The sequence below is a fragment of the Barbatula barbatula genome (assembly GCF_947034865.1).
Source record: "Barbatula barbatula genome assembly, chromosome: 5".
NCBI lineage: Eukaryota > Metazoa > Chordata > Actinopteri > Cypriniformes > Nemacheilidae > Barbatula > Barbatula barbatula.
In genome coordinates, this window is record NC_136769.1 from 8,195,132 (window position 1) to 8,214,214 (window position 19,083).

Sequence of the window (19,083 nt, forward strand, 5' to 3'; positions counted from 1 at the left end):
CGTGCTGTTAAATACTGCTGTAGCTCCTTACTGCCAGAACTAAAAACATCAATGCAGAAAAACCCCATAAAAGCTTCTTGAAAACAGAAAACTCTGTATTTTGTTGTGTTCATATGGTAGCTGACTCCCCCAAAACCCCAGACCGCAGTGGCTGCAACAGCCCGGCCAGTCGCTCCTCCACACCTGGACAACAGGTGAAGAAAGTAGCCGTGGTCCGCACCCCGCCTAAATCGCCCGGTTCGCTGAGATCCCGCGCCCCCATCGCCCCTGTTGCGCCCTTGCCTGACCTGAAGAACGTCAGGTCCAAGATTGGCTCCACTGAGAACCTCAAACACCAGCCTGGAGGAGGGAAGGTAATTCAGTCATGCATGTTTGACAAACACAAATAGTAAATAAAGATGGTAGTTAAAAGCTTCTGGACAAGAATGTTTGTTTGTACATCTGGGCAGTTTTTTTAAGCTCAACAACACAGTCAGATGGAAGCGATTGATTTATCATAGACACATGGAGTGAGGAATAGAGAGTGCGGGCCAACACATACATATGGTGCAATGTGGCGCAAGTGCTTTTTGCTAGTTTCAGCATGATGCAGTTTTGAAGAGTTCTGAAATAGACTGCGCCATTGACCAACCGAAACCTGGTCTAAAGTCAACGGCGCAATTTTTTTTGTTATTATAATAAAAAATATAGGCGGGTGCACAATAATGCCAAATAAAACGATTATTATTTTGTACATGAAGGCAAATAAAATCGACAGATCCTGTAGATGGTCTTACTGGAGAAGCATCCAGTCTTTGCTCTCGCAAATGCAGCTGTATAAATAGCGACTCCACCATGGTGCTAGCGCCGCTGGCTCTTAAAGGGAATGGGAGATAAACTCAGACTGGTTTACTTCACGTTTTGCCCAAAACAAACTCATGACAAAAAGGGACAACCCATTTAGACCATGCGCTGACCATTTTTCCCGTCCATAAACTCGCAAAAGTCGACTCTGACTTTTTAAATTCACCTTTTTGCCTTGTTATACTATCCTTAAAAGGGACTTTGTGCCAAAAAGAAAAGTTTTAGGGCCCTATTTTAACGATTTAAGAGCATGGTCTAAAGCACAAGGCGCAAGTGCACTTAGGGCAAAAGTCACTTTTTAGGACAGTATAACAACGCAAAAAGGTGAATTTACCTGTCAAACTCCTGTTGTCTTATCAATACACCAGAACCCTTTGAGAAACCTGAAATCTTCACCACCCCACAGGCACCACATTAACTTTCTTGACTTTACTTTTCCTCTTTCAGGTCACTATTGTTCATAAGAAGATCGACATGTCAAATGTTCAGGCTAGATGCGGATCCAAAGGCAATATCAAGCATGTTCCTGGAGGTGGTAATGTGAGTAACTGGTAGTGTTAGAAATCCTCGCTCAGAAATAGTTAAGAGAACTAACTAGAGCACTGTTACTAGTTAGCTTGCATCCTTTCTAGCTCATTCTAAGCAGTCAACACTAAATTCGCTACATACGGACTAACAGCGTTTTTTAAAATGCATACAATGATTTACTAATATCCTCAAGTAGTTTTCAGTTTCAGATGGAAAGCCTTTCTACATGCATCAATAATAGACATGTTTTAGATTTACTGTAAACTTATTTGTGAATTGGAGCAATTCATGGAGTAATTCAAGAAAAAAAACAGTTGAAAGTGTGTATAGCTTCCAGTCAGTTCTCCAATGTCAGTGTTAACCGTTACCTCTTTTAACTAATTCAATCTTATTAGTTATATCCTGTTTGGAACGCTCCGTTTATTACAATAAATTAGAACCAAGCGTTTAAATGACCCGTGGGTGATATTTCAGGTCTTCTTAGGTCATGGTCGCTGGACTCATTTTGTCTAAACCTTGAATTGAAAGTACAAAACATTCAATCCTATTAGATTTACAAAAAACTAAAACTAAACACATTTTTGGAGCAGTTGTAGATTGTATTTTTAACACGGCAGAAATAGATTGTCCCTTGAAATGAGCCACTTGGTTAATAAATCGTGTTACAAAACTATATTGTACTTTACCAAGTCCTCGTTGACCTTTTCTTGTTCTTGACATTTCATTTACATCTGGTGATTTCCAAAACACACCGTATATACAATATAAGCTCTGCTTTACAATGCTCCAGTTTGTCTATTTCAGGGTCTTACAGCATGCCTTCACTAGCCTGTTTTTGCAGTAGTCTAGCATCTCTCTATATTTGACTGCCAGAAAAAGATTTGTCAAACCCTCTGTGATCTCTTACCCCCCGGTTCCTCCGTATGGTGCATCTGAATGTCTGCCTGGTGTTTAGCGTATGTGTTGTAGTCATGCTGCTACGTAGAATGTATGCATGTACCGGACAGATGTTTGTGGTGGTGTTTTAACTGCACTTAATGGAAATAAATCCTCGGCAGATGAGGGGTCTCGGGTAGGACAGGCTGTTGAAAGATATTTAAAGGAACAGTTAACCCAAAAAATGTAACTTTTGTCTTCATTTACTCACCCTCAAGTTGTTCCTAATCTGTATAAACAGAGAAGGATATTTGGGAGAATGATTGAAACCAAACTGTTCTTGGCCGCAACGAGGCAATAAGCTAACGCTAAATATAATATAAATATAATTTTCATCATATGAAAATAAATAAAAGCAAATTTACAGAGTACTAATACAAATGATAACGGAATGCTGCAGAGTTTTAATAAAATCAGGCCGTATTTTTGCAACTGTAAAGGCACTATTACAATGCATTTTTAAGTAAAATAATGTATAAAAATGTGGGTTCATAATTGTTTTTAAACAAAAGTTTTTTTATCATTTAGACTTTATTACCATTTCAGAACAAGCTCGCGCAGAGCGAATGAATACCATATTAATAAAGCAGACTGCACATAATAAAGATCATTTTGTTTACAACGTTTTGTTGAGAAAAACCAATACATTTAAATGTTTGGGTGGAAGTAATGCCTGTCTTCAGAAAGTCTTTTTTTAAAGATTGGCAGGCGATTTATTTATTTATGAAAGTAATTTAAAACCTTAAAACTGCTTTAAAAGCAGACAACGCTATCATCTCTGTTTCATTTTGGTGATTAAGACGTCATGCTTTCATGCATGATTTGGTTCAATACAAATATTTTTTTTCGTTTTCTAATAACTGATGAACATAAATGACTCACTTAACTTTTGTTTTCCTAGCCAACAATTTTTCTTATATCTCTTACGGCAATTGGTCCTGCCTTTTGTTCACACAGGCCGCTTTCTGGGACGGATCCCGTTAATGTTAGGTCCCTATTCCGGTGTGGTGCCGAAAAGTGACTCCTGTCGTGATCTGGCGGGGACTCCAAATTCGTCACAACACCTGAATCACTTTTTGAGACAATCTGGAATGCGTTCGCGTTCATACAGGAGGCACTCTAGCCATTTTACGCCAATTTACTGGGATCGGCGGTCTGTGTGAATGGGGTTTAGGAAAGTAAACAATTGCGGGGATATTTTTGACTGCCATTGTAAGTTTCCTGCTATGCTAGTCAATGGCGGCCAACAGCTGTTTGCTTACAAGCATTCTTCCAAATATCTTTCTCTGAGTTCACAGAACAAAGAAATGTAAACGGATTTGGAACGACTCGAGGGTAAAGAAAAGATAACAGAATTTTTATTTTTGGGTGAACTGTCCCTTTAAGAAATATATGGTTGTGTGTCATGTGAACACCTCAAACTATCATTAGAAGTCTATCGGATATTGTTTGTCACACGATGATTAATCTGAGCATGTGCATTACGACAGTACTTGCAAGGTGAGCAGTGTATTAAAACCTTACTACTTAAAACCTAAATACATATTTTTCACACACTCTATGGCTATCATTTATTTCCTTTCAGTCTTTGGTCTAGTATGTTTCAAAATTACGATCAAATAATTCTAATCTCTCATTCATTTACACTGTGATTACTTCATTATGGGTTTGGTTTTCTTTCTCTATTTTTAAGGGGCTTTTTAAAAGAAAGCAAAGCTGTTCTTGCTGCCTTGCAAGCACTGATTTTTCCTTCAGATGCAAATCTAGTTATATCTGAATGTTGTCTAAAACTCAGTAAATCAGATATAACATGTATTTCTGTTCCAGTCTCTTCCCTCTGGCTTCCTCTTGGACTTTTGAATACTACATTGCGTGATGCAAATATTGAATGAATTCGGGACAGAGAGGAAATTTTACACAGCTCGAACTATATATTTTCATTAACATGCATATTAAATGATTATTAAATAAGTTTAATTAAGTTAATAAGTCAATTTAATCATTTTCATTGTAAGGTAGATAAGTGAATAGTTTCTTCTCTGTCTCATGAACCCTGTTGTTGTATTTAATCCATTTTTCCACTCAAGATCATCAACTCTTTGGGTGCCATGGGCATGTGGTTGATGTCCTCTCATTTAGGCCCTTTATGTTCTAGATGACTGACTTTTTCTTGTCCTTGTGCTTTAGATTCAGATTTTGCATAAAAAGATTGACTTAAGCAACGTTCAGTCAAAATGTGGTTCTAAGGACAACCTTCGTTACAAGCCAGGTGAGATTTTGAACACTGTTACAGGTCAAACAAGGTCTTCCAAGCATCATATTAAAGTAATGTGAGCACCAGCATGCCAACCGGCTATGACAGATAAAGAAATTGAGATTACCTTCTTTATCTTGACGGTTTGGATGTCATGTGTTTAGTAAATGGAAACATCTTCCTTCTAACTTTCTTCATCTCGAGTTCAGTAGAAAACATCAAAGGCTTGGTTAAGGCTTAAAGAACTGACTTTTACTCATTTGTATTTTAGGTGGTGGAAATGTGGAGATCAAATCTGAGAAATTGGATTTCAAAGCCCAGTCAAAAGTTGGATCTCTTGAGAACATTGGACATGTTCCTGGGGGCGGTCAGAAGAGGGTATGTTATGTTGAGTAATGTTGCCGTTTTTATGTAATGCACCGCAGTGCGTTTCATCATACTTTTGGCTGTTTTAATCTTCACTACTCAAAAATGTCTTTCCTGTTAACTGTAAATTACAATCTTCTTATGATCAGCATGCTTGTTCCTGCTTGGTAGACTTAAGTCCTGCTTTTGCAGATTTTTGCCAACTTCTTTGAGTTGCCTTTAAGTTCTCATGAATAGGACACTGTTTAAATGACATTTACACATTTGGCAGACGCTTTTATCCAAAGTGACTTACATTGCGTTATCCTATACATTTATTTCGAAGTATGTGCAATCCCCTGGGTCGAACCCATGACCTTGGCATTGTTAAAGCCATGCTCTTACCACTGAGCTTCAAGAAAGCTAAATACAGGAAGCAGGTTGATAAAGAACCATAATCACTATAGTTATTCATTACACCATACTTATTCATTCGTTATTCATTCAAAGTATGTCAATTTGAGATTTGTTAAATGGTTGGTACAACCAAATATTAACATTTTGGCATTATCTATACAAAGGATGATGACTTAAACAATGATACAGAGGAACGATATTGTTACGATCAATGTCAGAACAAAAAATGTTTCCAACTGATGCTGATCTAAAGGGCTTTTAAAAAGTACAACTGCCGTGTCTGAACAAAAAATAAACCTCACTTTACTGTTCTTTGATGTAGATGCTTAAAGTTATCTTAACAGTCATTGTTCTTGGTGTGAACGGGCCTTTAACTCACACCCATTGTTTTAAACCCATGTAACGCTCAGAAAGACGTTTGTGGGTGACAAAATGGCAGATGGGCGTCTTGCTCTTCTTCGTCTTCTCTCTCTACTGAACACATTTTCACGATCAGTTCATTTTCCTGTGCCCTCCTGTGCCCTCCTGCCTAATGCTTTCTTCTTCTTCTCATATCATTTCATGCAGTAGTCTTTTACTGTGGTGTCTGTCTTTATCAACCATAAATCTTTTCCACCACTGCTGACTGAGGGCTGCATTCTTTTTCCATTTAACATTCTGAGTTGACATTTTGCAGCACATCGATTTTGCAGTATTTAGAAATGGTTGGGGACTATGAGAATCATTCTTTCCTTTTACACCCCTAGCTGTGCTAATCGATGAATTAAACAAATGATAAGGTCATGTGACAACAATGCTGTATATTACTAAACATTTTTTTACAATTTGTAACAAAAATAGCAGTATTCAGTTAGTAGTAAGCTCACATTTATAGCCAAAACCCTCCCTCTCCCAGCATTCTCTCTGACGTCAGACACTTTTATTTTCCTTATACCTGTATGGTTTTGCCTTCATAACCTCCTCATTTCCTAATTTGCATTGATCCCACTCATTTTTGTTTTGTTTACCCATAACTCTGTGCATTTTGTGGCGTTCACACTGTAGAGGGAGAAGGAAGCAGATGCACAGACCTCAAACGCTTCCTCTAATGGGGATGCTGTTCATCCTAATGATGGAAACATGCCCTTTGACCCTCCCTCCTCTGAAGGGATCAGTCTGGTTATGTCAGAGGGTCTCAGTAAGTATAATACTGGAATTGTAGTGTGTGCCTATTTGAAGTAAAACTATAAAGTGTATGATATAAATTATGCACTTAGTTAGCAAGCTTATATTTACAGTTACATGTCCACTAGAGGACAGACTTACTTAAGTCCACACTTTCTCTTGGCCCAGCTTATATGTAAAATATAGGAACATTTTTGATTTCCCTACAGAAGTATAAACCCAAATTCCCATGCACATATTGGGATTAATACAAAATAAAGTCAATGTAAATGCGCACACCCAACCGACCCACACTATTTTATACACAAGGCCCCTAGGTACCTATATATTTTCTTCGTAAACCTGACATTTATTAAACTACAATTTGACTCTTCCTCCCACTAGATTGAGAGCCAAAAGTTACTTTTCCGCGAACAAGCCAAAGCCCGCACCGATCATGGCGCCGAGATCGTGTACCAACCCACCGATGTTTCCACGGACGGATCGCCCCGCCGTCTCAGCAACGTGTCTTCCTCCGGCAGCCTCAACATGACTGATCCACCACAACTGTCTACGCTAGCTGATCAGGTGTCAGCCTCCCTCGCTAAACAAGGCCTGTGAGCTGTCTCCCTCCTCCCTCTAAAGGGTTGTGATGTGTCAAAATGTGTCAACAATTGACAAAAAAAAGTTTTAAGTATCTCCTTCAGTCCTTTAAAATAAGGCGCTTGTCGGATTCTCCTAACTAAAGGTTGTCCCGGTGGCTTGTCTGCTTACAATTTTTCACCTTCTGGCACAGAGGGACTGGTATTGATGTTATTGGCTATCGTTAAAATAATACCAATTTGAGCTGGTGGTGTATTGATCCAAATGGTCATTTACAGCACTGAGTAACCAGATTTTTTTATTCCCCCATTTTTAAAAGAAACAACGACGACGGCATTTGCTTTGAAAGCTGCATTTGATCTGTTGCCTTATTGTGAATGTTTTTATTATTTACCATATCTTACGCATTCCTGTTATGAAATGCAGCGGTGGAGAATGTTTGAAAAGGTGAAGTTCATTAGGAAGAAGAAAATTTTAAAGACGCTTTGGTAAAGCAGAAAAAACAAGTTGGGGCATTTGTTTTATTCGGCCGTGATGGGCACACACATTTTAAATACAGACCTGCATTATTTATGTAACCCAAATGCATCAGTGGGCACTACTTAGTGCATGTTACTGCTTATTGAGAGACGCTGTTACGCATTTTAAACAACACGAACAGCAGTCATACATTCCCGAATGCATATCTGGACTTTATGAAAATAGACAACACATTTGTTCTAACTATATCAAATAACTGAAGAAATGGGAATCTTGGTACTAGAATCTACCTGCAAATTAAGATTGTATAGCATCTCAAAACTAGACATTCGCATCTATATTTAAATGCTTCAAAATGCTTTTTGGCCTTCATTCGTCATGAATCCTGAACATTGTGGATAGTTGGATTGCTGAAAGAGCTGTGCTTGGCATGAATTCACTATTTTGACAAAGTAGAAATAAAGCAGTAAAATAATCGAAACCTTATGAAATATCATGAACTAGAACTGCTGGTAAGTGATCTAACCAATAGCACTACCCACAATCTTCTATGTACTGTTGAATTTCATCTTCATATCACACGCGATCGGATATTTGCAGGCTAAATGACTCAAACTAAACATAACTAATGGGGACTCTCATAAAGCAAAAACAGCAAAAAATGTCAGTTACACTTCAGTAAACTGTCCATGCTTTAAAGATGTTCTTTGGGCTACATCAGTTTATGATGTATATGCTACAGCAGAACAAAACCGATACATTTGGTGTGAAAGGATGCAGGACACCCAGCCAAGCTTCTTCAGTTATAACACTTTATTATATCATCAACCCAAACCACACTGCACATTCCCAGCATGCAATGAACTTCACCAAGATCTTGAACATAACAATTCACCATATCCCTGTTTCACTGTTTAGAGACCTCTGTACTTGACTTGAAGGAGTGTTAAACTAGTTTTTAAATATTAAAAGATAAAGAGATACTGAACAAAGCTACCTGCAAAAAAACACGTTTGTAAATTGCACATTTTTTCCTTATAGTGTTGTGTGGACGATTTCTGCTTATTTGAAAGTGAACGCACTGATCGGACATTTCCCGCCTGGGATCTGCCTAACTCAACTACTCATAAATATGTATATCTTGCATTTAAAAGAAGGGAAAATAATACAAATACACAAGGAAATTGGAAAAATATGTGTAAACGAATTGCCTAGCGCCACAATCTCAGATTACTACATGACAAGCTTCAGACGGACTCTGCTGTAAATCCAACAGTGTGGCGTCTCAAAACAGCATGCTGCTAACATAAACCAGAGAATTTAGATATGTGGGTTAAGCCGACCAACAGATTTACCAGATAAAATGTTAAGGCCATTGTAGCTAGCTGTATTTCAAACGGTCCTGTAATCTGTTAACCACTTCTCTCTTTTCCAATGTTTCATTTCCCGCTTCTGCTCTTTCATCGCCTTCTAGCTTGACAGTTGTGATTGTCTTTGTTGTAATGTGTTTTATTGGTTTACACCGATACTCGTTGCTGTAAACGTGAATTTGGAAATAAAGTCCGTATTAAACTGTGCCGTGTCTCCTTTGTTATCTGTAACTTGATGGTCAAGAGGTAAAGATTCTCATTATACAGAGAAATTACAGATTTACCAACGCTGACCAACTGGCTTTGCCTTTGCAATTAGACAATAGCAACAGCACCGGTCACGGCGGCCATCTTGGATACGTTGTAGGGTAAATTTACAAATTCTGTTTCTGGGGCGAATTACATAAAGTTTCTTGTCAAATTTTTGTAAGTTTGGTAGAAAAGGCAAAGGCGATACTATTTGGTAAATGTTCACCTTCGCTCACGAAGAAAAAGACAGGGAGTGGGCCGATAATGTGTCCGCCATTAACCGTACAACTGACACTGAAGAAAAGTTTACCACCATTGCAAGAGAAACAAAAAAAAGGCGGCCTACAGGCAAAGGACATTAAATTATAAAATAATTTTGTAGTTAGGACAGCTGTGGGGTTGCCCTAAAGTTAAGACCGCTTATAGGGTTATTTTTCAAGTTTAGGTGCTTCTGTAATACCTCTTTCCTATCTGTAGTCAAGATAATGTACTTAGGAAATGCTGTTCTGCAATAGCTTTGTCCTAAATAAGGTCCTTGAAAATATTACCATGGTTAACGAACAGACAGGATAATATTTTCAAGTTACAATCTTTCTGTAATACGCCCCCTGACGGCTTAGTGCAGGGAGAGCGAGTCAAATACCAAGGTTAGCCAAATAACGGTTCTTTTCAGTTTCTTTTACGTTAAGACGAAACTGTCTATATAGTGTACTATACATATTACACAGCATCATTACATCATTTGAATGGGTCCGCAATGGTGTAAATAACTTTTAATATCTTTAAAAGATTTTACATTCAAAGCTAGGTTTACATTTAACCTCCATTTATATTCGGTTAGTTTATAGGTTTTGAGGAGTCAATAAAACGTCTCGTCTTCATCCAAAACCAGCCGTTTCAACATTAAGAAAAAACAGCCAGATCATTTATGACGTATGCCCTTTTTTGTTTTTCATTATTTTGTATTGTACAAAAATGTCACATGTTTAATAAACAAATAGCATTACCTCATGTAGCTGTTTATCCAGGCATCCATACAGTAAACACAAGAGATATCGATATTTAAATATGACCTCTATTTGGTACCATTTAAAGACATAGTCTACTTCAAACAATGGTTCCCAACTCCAAGGTCCGTAATCTGTGATAACAGCAAATACAAATGATGAATCTAAAGTACAGGCTGAAATAAATGCGAAAATCATTTCATCAGTACCAGAGAAAGAGAGCGAGACAAGGAATTGTACAATATAATTCACTTTTAATTTGAGAAGCACAAACGTTGCCTGTATGTCAGATTGGCCAATTATCCATAAACTTTTTTCCTTTTTGCAAGTGTTAAATATTTGTACGTGTCTTCTCCCTAGACAATCAGGACAGCTACAGCCTGAACATCAAACACAGTAAAGAATCAAACAAGGTATGTACAAAATAAACTTTTTTTTGTGTCGTTTTGTACAAACTATTACATGCTAAAGGATATTACCAGACTCACCCAAACCTCATTCACCACATTGGAAATTCAAAGTATGAAAATAACTCACACGATACACTATTGGCTTTTGAAAGCTAGTCAAACCTTATGGTACATTTGCCTGATAAGTACACAGACCCCCACATAGAGACATAAAACCATAATTGATGATATTAAGAATGAAAAAGGGGCGGCGGGGTTCTCAGCAGGAAACGGGACAGTCGTGGATGGTCCCTGACGATTTGCCACACATCTATGAAACGGGAGATCTCTCTGAAGCTGTCGATTCCGTTGCGCTCCAACGAGATAAAAGGAATACAATTCTCTGGTTAACATGACATCCTTTAAACGAGAACAAATGGCTATGAGAGCTAGAATCGCGTGACGACAAAGATACAGAGAAGCTACTAATAAAAACGGTAAAGTAATCGGTGTCTGCTATTAGACTTGTACATTCTTAGTAGTTAAAATAACTGGAAGGGGTTGCAAGCAGTGACTAACTGGGGGATCTAACAGAAATCCATCCTTGTCAATACACAATGGATAAATGGAGCTGTCGCAGACACAGCAACAGATAAGAAAGGAGCCAACGAATGAAACTTTGCCAAGTCCTTGCCTCTGTCCGAAGCACTTTAATAAATCGCTAATGTTCACGCCTCATGTTAACGGGTTCAATGATGGCTGAAGGTATTGCAGAAAGTTCAATAGCCACAAGGAATTTAGACCTGACCAATGAACACACAAGGCAATGCAAACGGAAACGAGTAATTGAAATGACAAACACAAACGCCACAGGGCAGCTAATGTCAGTTTATATTGGAGTGATTGACTTAAACGGCATTGACTGAATCTTTTGCCAACAATGTAATTTGCAATCTGATCGTGCATAGTTCTTCAGACACTATTAGCAACTTCAATCTTAAAGGACTTTCAAGTGTTTCAAAATTGAGCCAATCTTATTTTCGGAAAAGCACATGGTGCTAAGCAACAGAATTGCATTGAGTGGCTATGCTTCAATCAAGAGTTGCCAATGTTTGGGTATGAGGGTAGGCTTACTGGCAATAGTGTGGTGGTACAAGAGACCAATTAAGTGCTCCAATCAGACTGTGGCATTTATAAAAGCATGTACGAGCTACACGGCAGTTGTGTATGCAGTCACCTGCTCTGTCAATCTCTGACAGAAATGGAAACTACTTGTAGTGACTCGATTTGGACAGTAACTGAAACTGTTAAATTAAATTGTGCGGAAAATTGTTCTTGGTTAAGGAATGTTTTGGTGTGGAGGGAATAAAAATGAAGTGCTTCCACATAGTGTGAACAAAGACCTTCATCACACATTTACATATTATTCTCTTTATTTTTTTACTTCATCACTCCACTATAAACCGCAAGGCCGAGCAAGTCGTTTTAGGTGGAACACTGGAGAAATCTGAAAGGGTACCACGAAACGCAAGCTGTGCCCCTCAGTACGACATCATGCTAAGGGGGAAGTGCTGTTTTGCAACATTATACAATTCTAAGCATCTGCTTTAGTCTCGAGCTTCTCTCTCTCTTGCTTGCTTTTCAATTTTTAACATATTTTCTATTCCAGTAACCCAAAGATTGAATTAAAACAGGTCTCTATGTATATCTCCATACAATTCACTAAAAAGCGTGAAAGAATTGACTGATGTTTGAATATCAAACAACAGGGACTTTCATTCGTTTTGTTGGTTTTCTTCCTTCGACGTTGCCGTTTCGTGAGTTTCTGAAAGCCGGTGGGGTCGGGGGTGTGAAGATGAGTCTAGGCTTCATCGGTGAGAAGGTTTGGGTGGATTGGTTAGCTTTTGCTTTGCGCCATCATCTGGGAGAGGCGACGAAGGTCCGGCCTCGGACTCTGATTTGGATGACCGGCCGCCGGAAATGCGTCGCATGGTCCTACAGGGCCTCTCGTCAGACGGACTGGGAAGGAATTCGGACTCCTGCTCTGGCTCCACATCCAGGGGAAAGGTCCGGCATTCCCATGGCAGTACTGGCTGGGGAACCCATAGTGAGAAATACAGAAACAGCAAGTGAATATTGGCAGATGGCATTCAAGTTGCTATTCAACAGTAAGAGTGTACGTTAATCATGTAATAGATAAGTAAACGCATACATTCGGTTTAAGGAAATACATTTTTAAAAATGAAACCTTTATAACAGGAGCTTACCAATTCCTCGTAAGTTTCTGGCGTGGAGCAGCGCGTGTCCTCGTTGGACAGCAGTCGGTGGGAGTCTCTGGAGCCGGGCGTGTACAGGCCTGACAGCATCACCATCTCTGGGCTGACGGGGCTGGAGGGAGACACCACAGAGTTGTACTCCTGCAGCAGGTGAAAATGCCCTGTGTCTGGGGACGAGGGCTGTGGAGTCGATGGGTTGGTGCCACCCAGCAATGGCGTAGTCCGTCCATCCACAGACTTGAAAGACCTGATGAGAAAATGTGATTGCATTTAATTCAACCTAACTGCTCTTTTGAACTTCAATGTTTTAAGCGTTTGAAGCGCATTGTAAGTGCGAGGTGTTTCCACACCTGCTGCCCCGTCTCTTTGCTAGGGAGCTTGCAGTCCAGCTCCAGCGAGAATGTTCCTGCTCTTCATACGCAAGGTGAAGCTGTGAGAACGCCACATCAGACAGATCCTCGATCTAAGAAAGATTAAATTAATTCATTATAAAAAACATTAAAAACAGCCTCACTGAGCATGCACCCATAATTGTGTAACAATTCTCCAGGAGAAATGTAGTGTAAACACAAGACATTTAAAAACACAGCCAACAATAACTGACTGAAACAAGCACCCATTACAGTTCATACCTCCATAGCTTCTTCCTCTTCAGCTATTGGTTTTGCAAAAACATCGACTTCTCTCCAACTACAAAGCAGAGAGCGCAACATATTCAGCGGGTAAAGATCACATCTTCAAAAAAATCATGTAGCAAATGTAACTTGCTATGCACAAAGGCATTGATAAATTGTTTGCGTGTCTGACCTCGGGGTGAGGATCTCTTTGTACTGCAGCTTCTCCACTCTGGTGGTCGCGGCTACAGACATGGGGATGACTATGTTATTGATGTCAAAGGGGCTTTCTCCTCTCCTCCGACGGATGGTCTGAAAGGTTCACAAACACACAATTAATGACTTGCTTTTGTACGATTCGCAGTGTTCAAGGGTTTCGACTCAGAGAGAATGCATGTACTGATATAATATATAACCTGTGTGTATAAGTCACTTACATTAAGACACAAGAGGGAAATTTTAGGATTCAGTTTAGACAACGTTACCGAAGTGCAACAACAACAAAAATTGTCAAGAGTATCTTACTGCAGCATTGCTGCTGAGATGGAGGGGTGTGGAGCTCTCTGAAATCGACGGTTGTCTAGTCAGGGGGCTGTGAGAGGGTGTATTCAGAGCAGAGAGAGAAGGACTGGGGCTTCCCATCTCCATGTACAACTTGGGAGCATCTAGATTCAAACAGAGATAGTGATGTGAGTCTATATCTAGAAGACCAGATGACCCTGTGACATAATGAAAGGAATGAGGTTTAACACACTCTCCACACGCTCCAGCGAGGGCTCGCGGGGTCTCTTGCGGCTGTGGCTCCTGTCGAAAGAACTACTCTGACGGAAATGCTGCCGAGGGTCAAGTTTACTGGCGCTGGATGGGATATCTGACTGCTGTCTGGACACCTTTTCAGAGCGCATCTTGAGATGTGACAAACCTGATACCACAAACATGAGGATAAGAAGTTAACAAGCACAGAAATCATTGACGCTTTATTTATTGTGTTACCCACTTATTCTTGCTTAGTTATAAGTAGGGATGTAACAATATTATTGATATGGTGTTATCGCAATAGCAAAATTGTCTCAATATTATCTTTGTCACATGACTGTACGAAATTGAGAATGTAAAAAAAATAATAGATGTTACCTTTGGCAAGTTCCTTCTGGTGCAATAATTCTATTTTATAAAAGGGATCTCTAGGTCATTTGACCCATCTCATACTATAACTCATACCTCTAAGCAACAGTTATGATTAGGGGAAAAGTATAGAGGATGCTTATGAAACTTTCAAAGTTATCATTTGTCATTTAAAATATAATAATCCCCTTTATTATAACTTTATACCAAGTTATTATCGTACAGTGATATTTTGATCCCTATTAGTTAGTTTGTAGAAAATGTACATAATTCACAGATTTGTTTAGCAATTAAAAGGTAGGCAATTCAAGTATAATCCAAACGATTATTCACAGCAGATACATGAATAGCGAAAACATAAAAATTCCTTTGTTGCATGAGATTCATTCACATAACACACAACACATGAATCACAGCACTCAGTTTTTCAGAGCTCAATAATTCATAACCAGGATATGAAGATATAAATACGAGTCGGTAACTGTGACTGGATTGTATGATGCTGGAAGTAAGTGCTGAGTCACAGCAGATCATCTGCCAGAGAGAAGCTAATGACGGTCAGACACTCACAGGTCATTTTAACTGCCCGAAGGCGCACTCATATCTACAGCCAGATTTAGACTCGCTTAATGTGTGAGAGTTTGCCTCCGTTACAGAAAACCCAGCACATGACATTTACAACACACAGGCTGTTTTACGCATTCAGCAATCTCTCTGTGTCAAAATATGACAGATTTCTTCTGCTTTAGGTAAAATAAAAGGTTAGGGCTGATATGTTTTCACACTTACGGACTGTGGAGAGCAGAGAGTTGGAAAGCTTGTGTTTCGGGGCTGAGACGCGGCTGCTCATACACAGCTTGTGCTTGAGCGAGATCTTCTTGATGGGTTTGATCTTCTCCAGAGGACGACTCTGCCAGTGTCCCTTCAGCACACGTTGCATATGGAGATTCATCATCACATCTGAAAGATAAGAACCTGTTAATTGCAGAAAAGCTTTAAAAGAACCCACTTCGTTCCCATCGGTTCGCTCTGTACCCACCTATAACACTGATAAAATGTTTTGGTTGACACTAAAGATTATGTTAGAAATGGACAGGGAATAATAGGAGAAACATGGGGGAATGATCAAGAAATGTTACATGTTCTTTTAAAATTTGTATACATGCTATTACAAGTACAATAATGTTTGACGGTATATTAAAAGAATAGATGTTAACTAGTGTCATGTTTTCTTTTCTTACTGTACTAACTGGACAGAAGCTGACCTAACCCTCTGCAATCCCCCTCTAATGACTCATTGTCAGAAGTAAAGACACAAACATGATCAGTACTTCACCAGCAGGGGGAGTCAGAGCTTCACTCAGGAATCTATCAAACCTAAGTTCCTCTTCCTTTTTCCTTCTAGTCAAGTTTCACGTGTGGCGTCACCTGCATGTTCCACGCCCATCATTCACTTGCACAATGGGCGCTAGATTAGCACAGGACAACAGGCTCATGTAAAGGAGGGAAACCGCCGTCCATGTTGGTTATCGTGTCTGAAAACACGAGCCGCTGCTGGCACGCTTGCTCAGAGTCAGATTGCACTGCTCTTTAAAAGCGTTATCACAGCAAAGGTCAGACAGATGAATGCCTGATCTCCTCGTCTGAATCAGCACTGGGAAAGAGTGCTGATCTCAGATAAACTCCTCAGATTCACGGTTATTCAATTTTAATGTATGTGAAAATCAAATGCTGTTCCAAGATCACCAGATGTCTACAGCACTTCTAACCCGCAACACACCGAGAGCATAGTGCAGGTTATTTTAAGAGGTGCGATAACCAGATCTGAAATAATTAACACCTATATGTTTTGCAAGGGTGAAAAACATTAAACTGACTGAACTGACAACGTACGGAAGGACACATCAAAGCATGTCTGTGCTAGTCACGTGTGATCCAGAATCTGCTTTTGTGTTTGTGCGTGGGACGGGGCTATATAAAGGGGAGGGAACTTACCGTCTGTAAAGGAGAGTATAGGGTGAACGCAGGGATCGAACGTTGCCAGTCTGTCCAGCAGGGGGAGCTGATGTTGGGTTTCAGCAGGAACGAGAGTGCGTCCACTGCACATCACACACTGAGCGTTCAGCTCACAACCACAGCGAGGAGCCATCGACCTCTGAGCCTGAGCAAAAGAAAACGAAACGTCAGAACGTCCCAAAATCCAGATGGTAAAAATTGTTATGCAGAAAGCCAGATGAGATTCCCACAGACACCACAAAAAATGTGTGAAAATCGCATGACAGTACAAGGTATAAAAAAACATGACTTCAGGTGAAATTTGTGTGTTGATTTTAAACATTCATCTTAGCATCCAGACACGAGACTATTGATTCGGGGAGGGACTTCCTGTTGCCTGACCAATGGCAGATGCCAATGCCTGTGTCCCACCGCCTTTAAATATTTCTCTTTGTGATCAAAACTGAGAAATCAAACAAAGGCCACCATGATCATTAAATATGCTTTCTGTTGTGCTTTTAAACATTCACTCTGTCAAGCGCATTCCACTCCACATCCTTTTATGGTAAGAATCTCTGGAGCATCAGCCTCCAAAATTTGGATCCCGGTCTTTCCCTTTGTTTTCAATTACTGATAGACTTTAGTCGATCTTTCTCTTCCAACCTGATGCGCTCACACAAACCATTGCAAAAAATGAACACGCGCTCATCCTGGACTGATGACCCAGTTTTGCATGTGGCAAGATCCCTAGCGTTCATGTGCTCGTGTCATTAACCCAGAGCACATCACCGGAGAGAAAGACGGAGCAGGTTGCTATTGGCAACCGTGCCCGTTTTTCCAAGCCAATTCAAACAAGAGTGCTTTACACCAGGAGGACAGTTTGTACAAGATCATCTCTGAAATCACACGGAAAACATCTCCAATTACAAAAATGATTTTTTTGGATGAAAAAAGGGTAAAAACGCGCACTATTCAGGATAACATTGCAAATAATGATCCATTTTGAACATTTCAGGTAACTTACAATCTAACACGACCTTATTTAACTTCCATAAAGAGCAATATTGATAACCGCTATCGATTGAAGGATTTAATACTACACATGAATAAGACAAATATTTTTCGCTAAAATTAATGGTGACTGGTGAAAAACACTCACCGCCAAGAGATCAATAGGTTCTGGGTGTTTGCCAGGACATTGCTTTTTAGTTGTTAGGATATTCTGCTTGGTTGTTATACTGTTTCTGTTGTGTTCTGGATGGTTAAACACTACTTGCCTACCGACCAGTTAAAATAGTCAACTCTACTCAAGATATACCTTGATACCCCTTCAATAAGGCCGTGTTCACACTTGACTTCTGTTGACTTCCGAAAAAGTTGACAATGCGGCTTTTTTGTACAAAAACAAACATTTGCAGTGTTGTGGTAACAAAAAGCAGCTGGCAATGTTCAAAGATAGCATTTGTGCACAAAGGCAGCTTGGAGAGAAAGGCTTCTTATGCAGCGTAACGGAAGTCTATTTGACTTATAAACAGATTTTTTTTACCTATAACATATTTAAAAACTACACTAAATGCAATAAAACAATTATTGAAAGTGAAAATTGAAATACGTTTATACCAAACTATGGTCCAACAGGCGTTTCGGACGCAATCAAATTTTTTCAAGCTTGAGCTTTCTTGACCAATCACGTTTCTCGCATGTTGTTATGGAAACGACAGGTCCCTGTCATTGGTTAGCTGTGGAAAAAGGTGCTTGACGTAGGTGGCTTTTTCTGAAAAGTGTAACTTTCTCAACCTCAAAAGACGCTCGGAGCTGCAGAAAAAGACGCTGACCTTTAATAAAAGCGCTCAGGATTATTCTTTTAAAACACTTCTTACTCCATAGGATTATAATGTAAAACAGACGCTAGCAGCTTCAAAAAAAGAAGTCAAGTGTGAACATGGCCTTACTTGACCAAGTAGTGCTTCAAGTTGTACAAAGTATCACTTAGGTCACAGCTATGCAGTCAAAATGTATTTGTTTGCCTAGCTGATGTCACAGCCTGACTTCCAAAATCAAATCCTAAAGGACAAAAATCAAGCCTAAACCAACATTATTCCCCAATCAAATAAAAAATGTAATTCGAGAAAGGCTCCGTTACACGCATTGCAAATGTCATTTCATATGATCTTTGACCCAATCCACCTCTGTCTTAACACCAGCAGGATCAAATTGAGGTAATCTGCTCTCGGGGTTTAATCATCATGGGGGAAATTGTGTAAACCATTTCAGTCTTTAACTGAGGCAGAATTCATATGGTGTTCTCGATATACCTGCGAGACTGGATTACAAATCAGTTAGTTAGGATAACGTAACGTCTGTAACCTGCCACGAGTTAATTCTGTGATGGTACTTTAATGATGTTATCAACACCTCTGTACATAAAGACTTTTGTCTCGGAATAAAAACTGAGCACTGTTTGCGACTGCACCCCCTACGTTTCAGTAAATCATTGGGATAATGGATT

The 19,083-nt window shown here is 39.5% G+C and overlaps 2 protein-coding genes across 5 annotated transcripts in view; one reads left to right on the forward strand and one right to left on the reverse strand.

Annotated features, from left to right (window-relative positions):
- Positions 1-9,126, forward strand: part of maptb (microtubule-associated protein tau b) — a 28,536-nt gene extending 19,410 nt beyond the window's left edge. Inside the window, exons 7-12 of one of the 4 annotated variants that reach the window (XM_079457647.1) lie at positions 121-353; positions 1,291-1,383; positions 4,495-4,576; positions 4,833-4,939; positions 6,368-6,500; positions 6,872-9,125. In XM_079457647.1, the coding sequence (XP_079313773.1) occupies positions 121-353; positions 1,291-1,383; positions 4,495-4,576; positions 4,833-4,939; positions 6,368-6,500; positions 6,872-6,876 (653 nt within the window). In that variant the 3' untranslated portion in view covers positions 6,877-9,125. Of the gene's footprint in view, positions 1-120; positions 354-1,290; positions 1,384-4,494; positions 4,577-4,832; positions 4,940-6,367; positions 6,501-6,871 lie in introns of all 4 variants that reach the window. The other 3 variants (XM_079457646.1, XM_079457649.1, XM_079457648.1) reach the window with 3 other exon arrangements.
- Positions 9,127-10,411: 1,285 nt separating this feature from the next.
- The window catches only part of kansl1b (KAT8 regulatory NSL complex subunit 1b), a 41,091-nt gene continuing 32,419 nt past the window's right edge, over positions 10,412-19,083 (reverse strand). The window contains exons 7-15 of the mRNA XM_079456558.1: positions 16,575-16,740; positions 15,369-15,539; positions 14,209-14,376; positions 13,980-14,119; positions 13,648-13,766; positions 13,473-13,530; positions 13,191-13,303; positions 12,832-13,087; positions 10,412-12,657 (exon numbers count right to left, since the gene is read on the reverse strand). Coding sequence (XP_079312684.1) covers positions 12,433-12,657; positions 12,832-13,087; positions 13,191-13,303; positions 13,473-13,530; positions 13,648-13,766; positions 13,980-14,119; positions 14,209-14,376; positions 15,369-15,539; positions 16,575-16,740 — 1,416 coding nt within the window. The 3' untranslated portion in view covers positions 10,412-12,432. The remainder of the gene's footprint in view (positions 12,658-12,831; positions 13,088-13,190; positions 13,304-13,472; positions 13,531-13,647; positions 13,767-13,979; positions 14,120-14,208; positions 14,377-15,368; positions 15,540-16,574; positions 16,741-19,083) is intronic.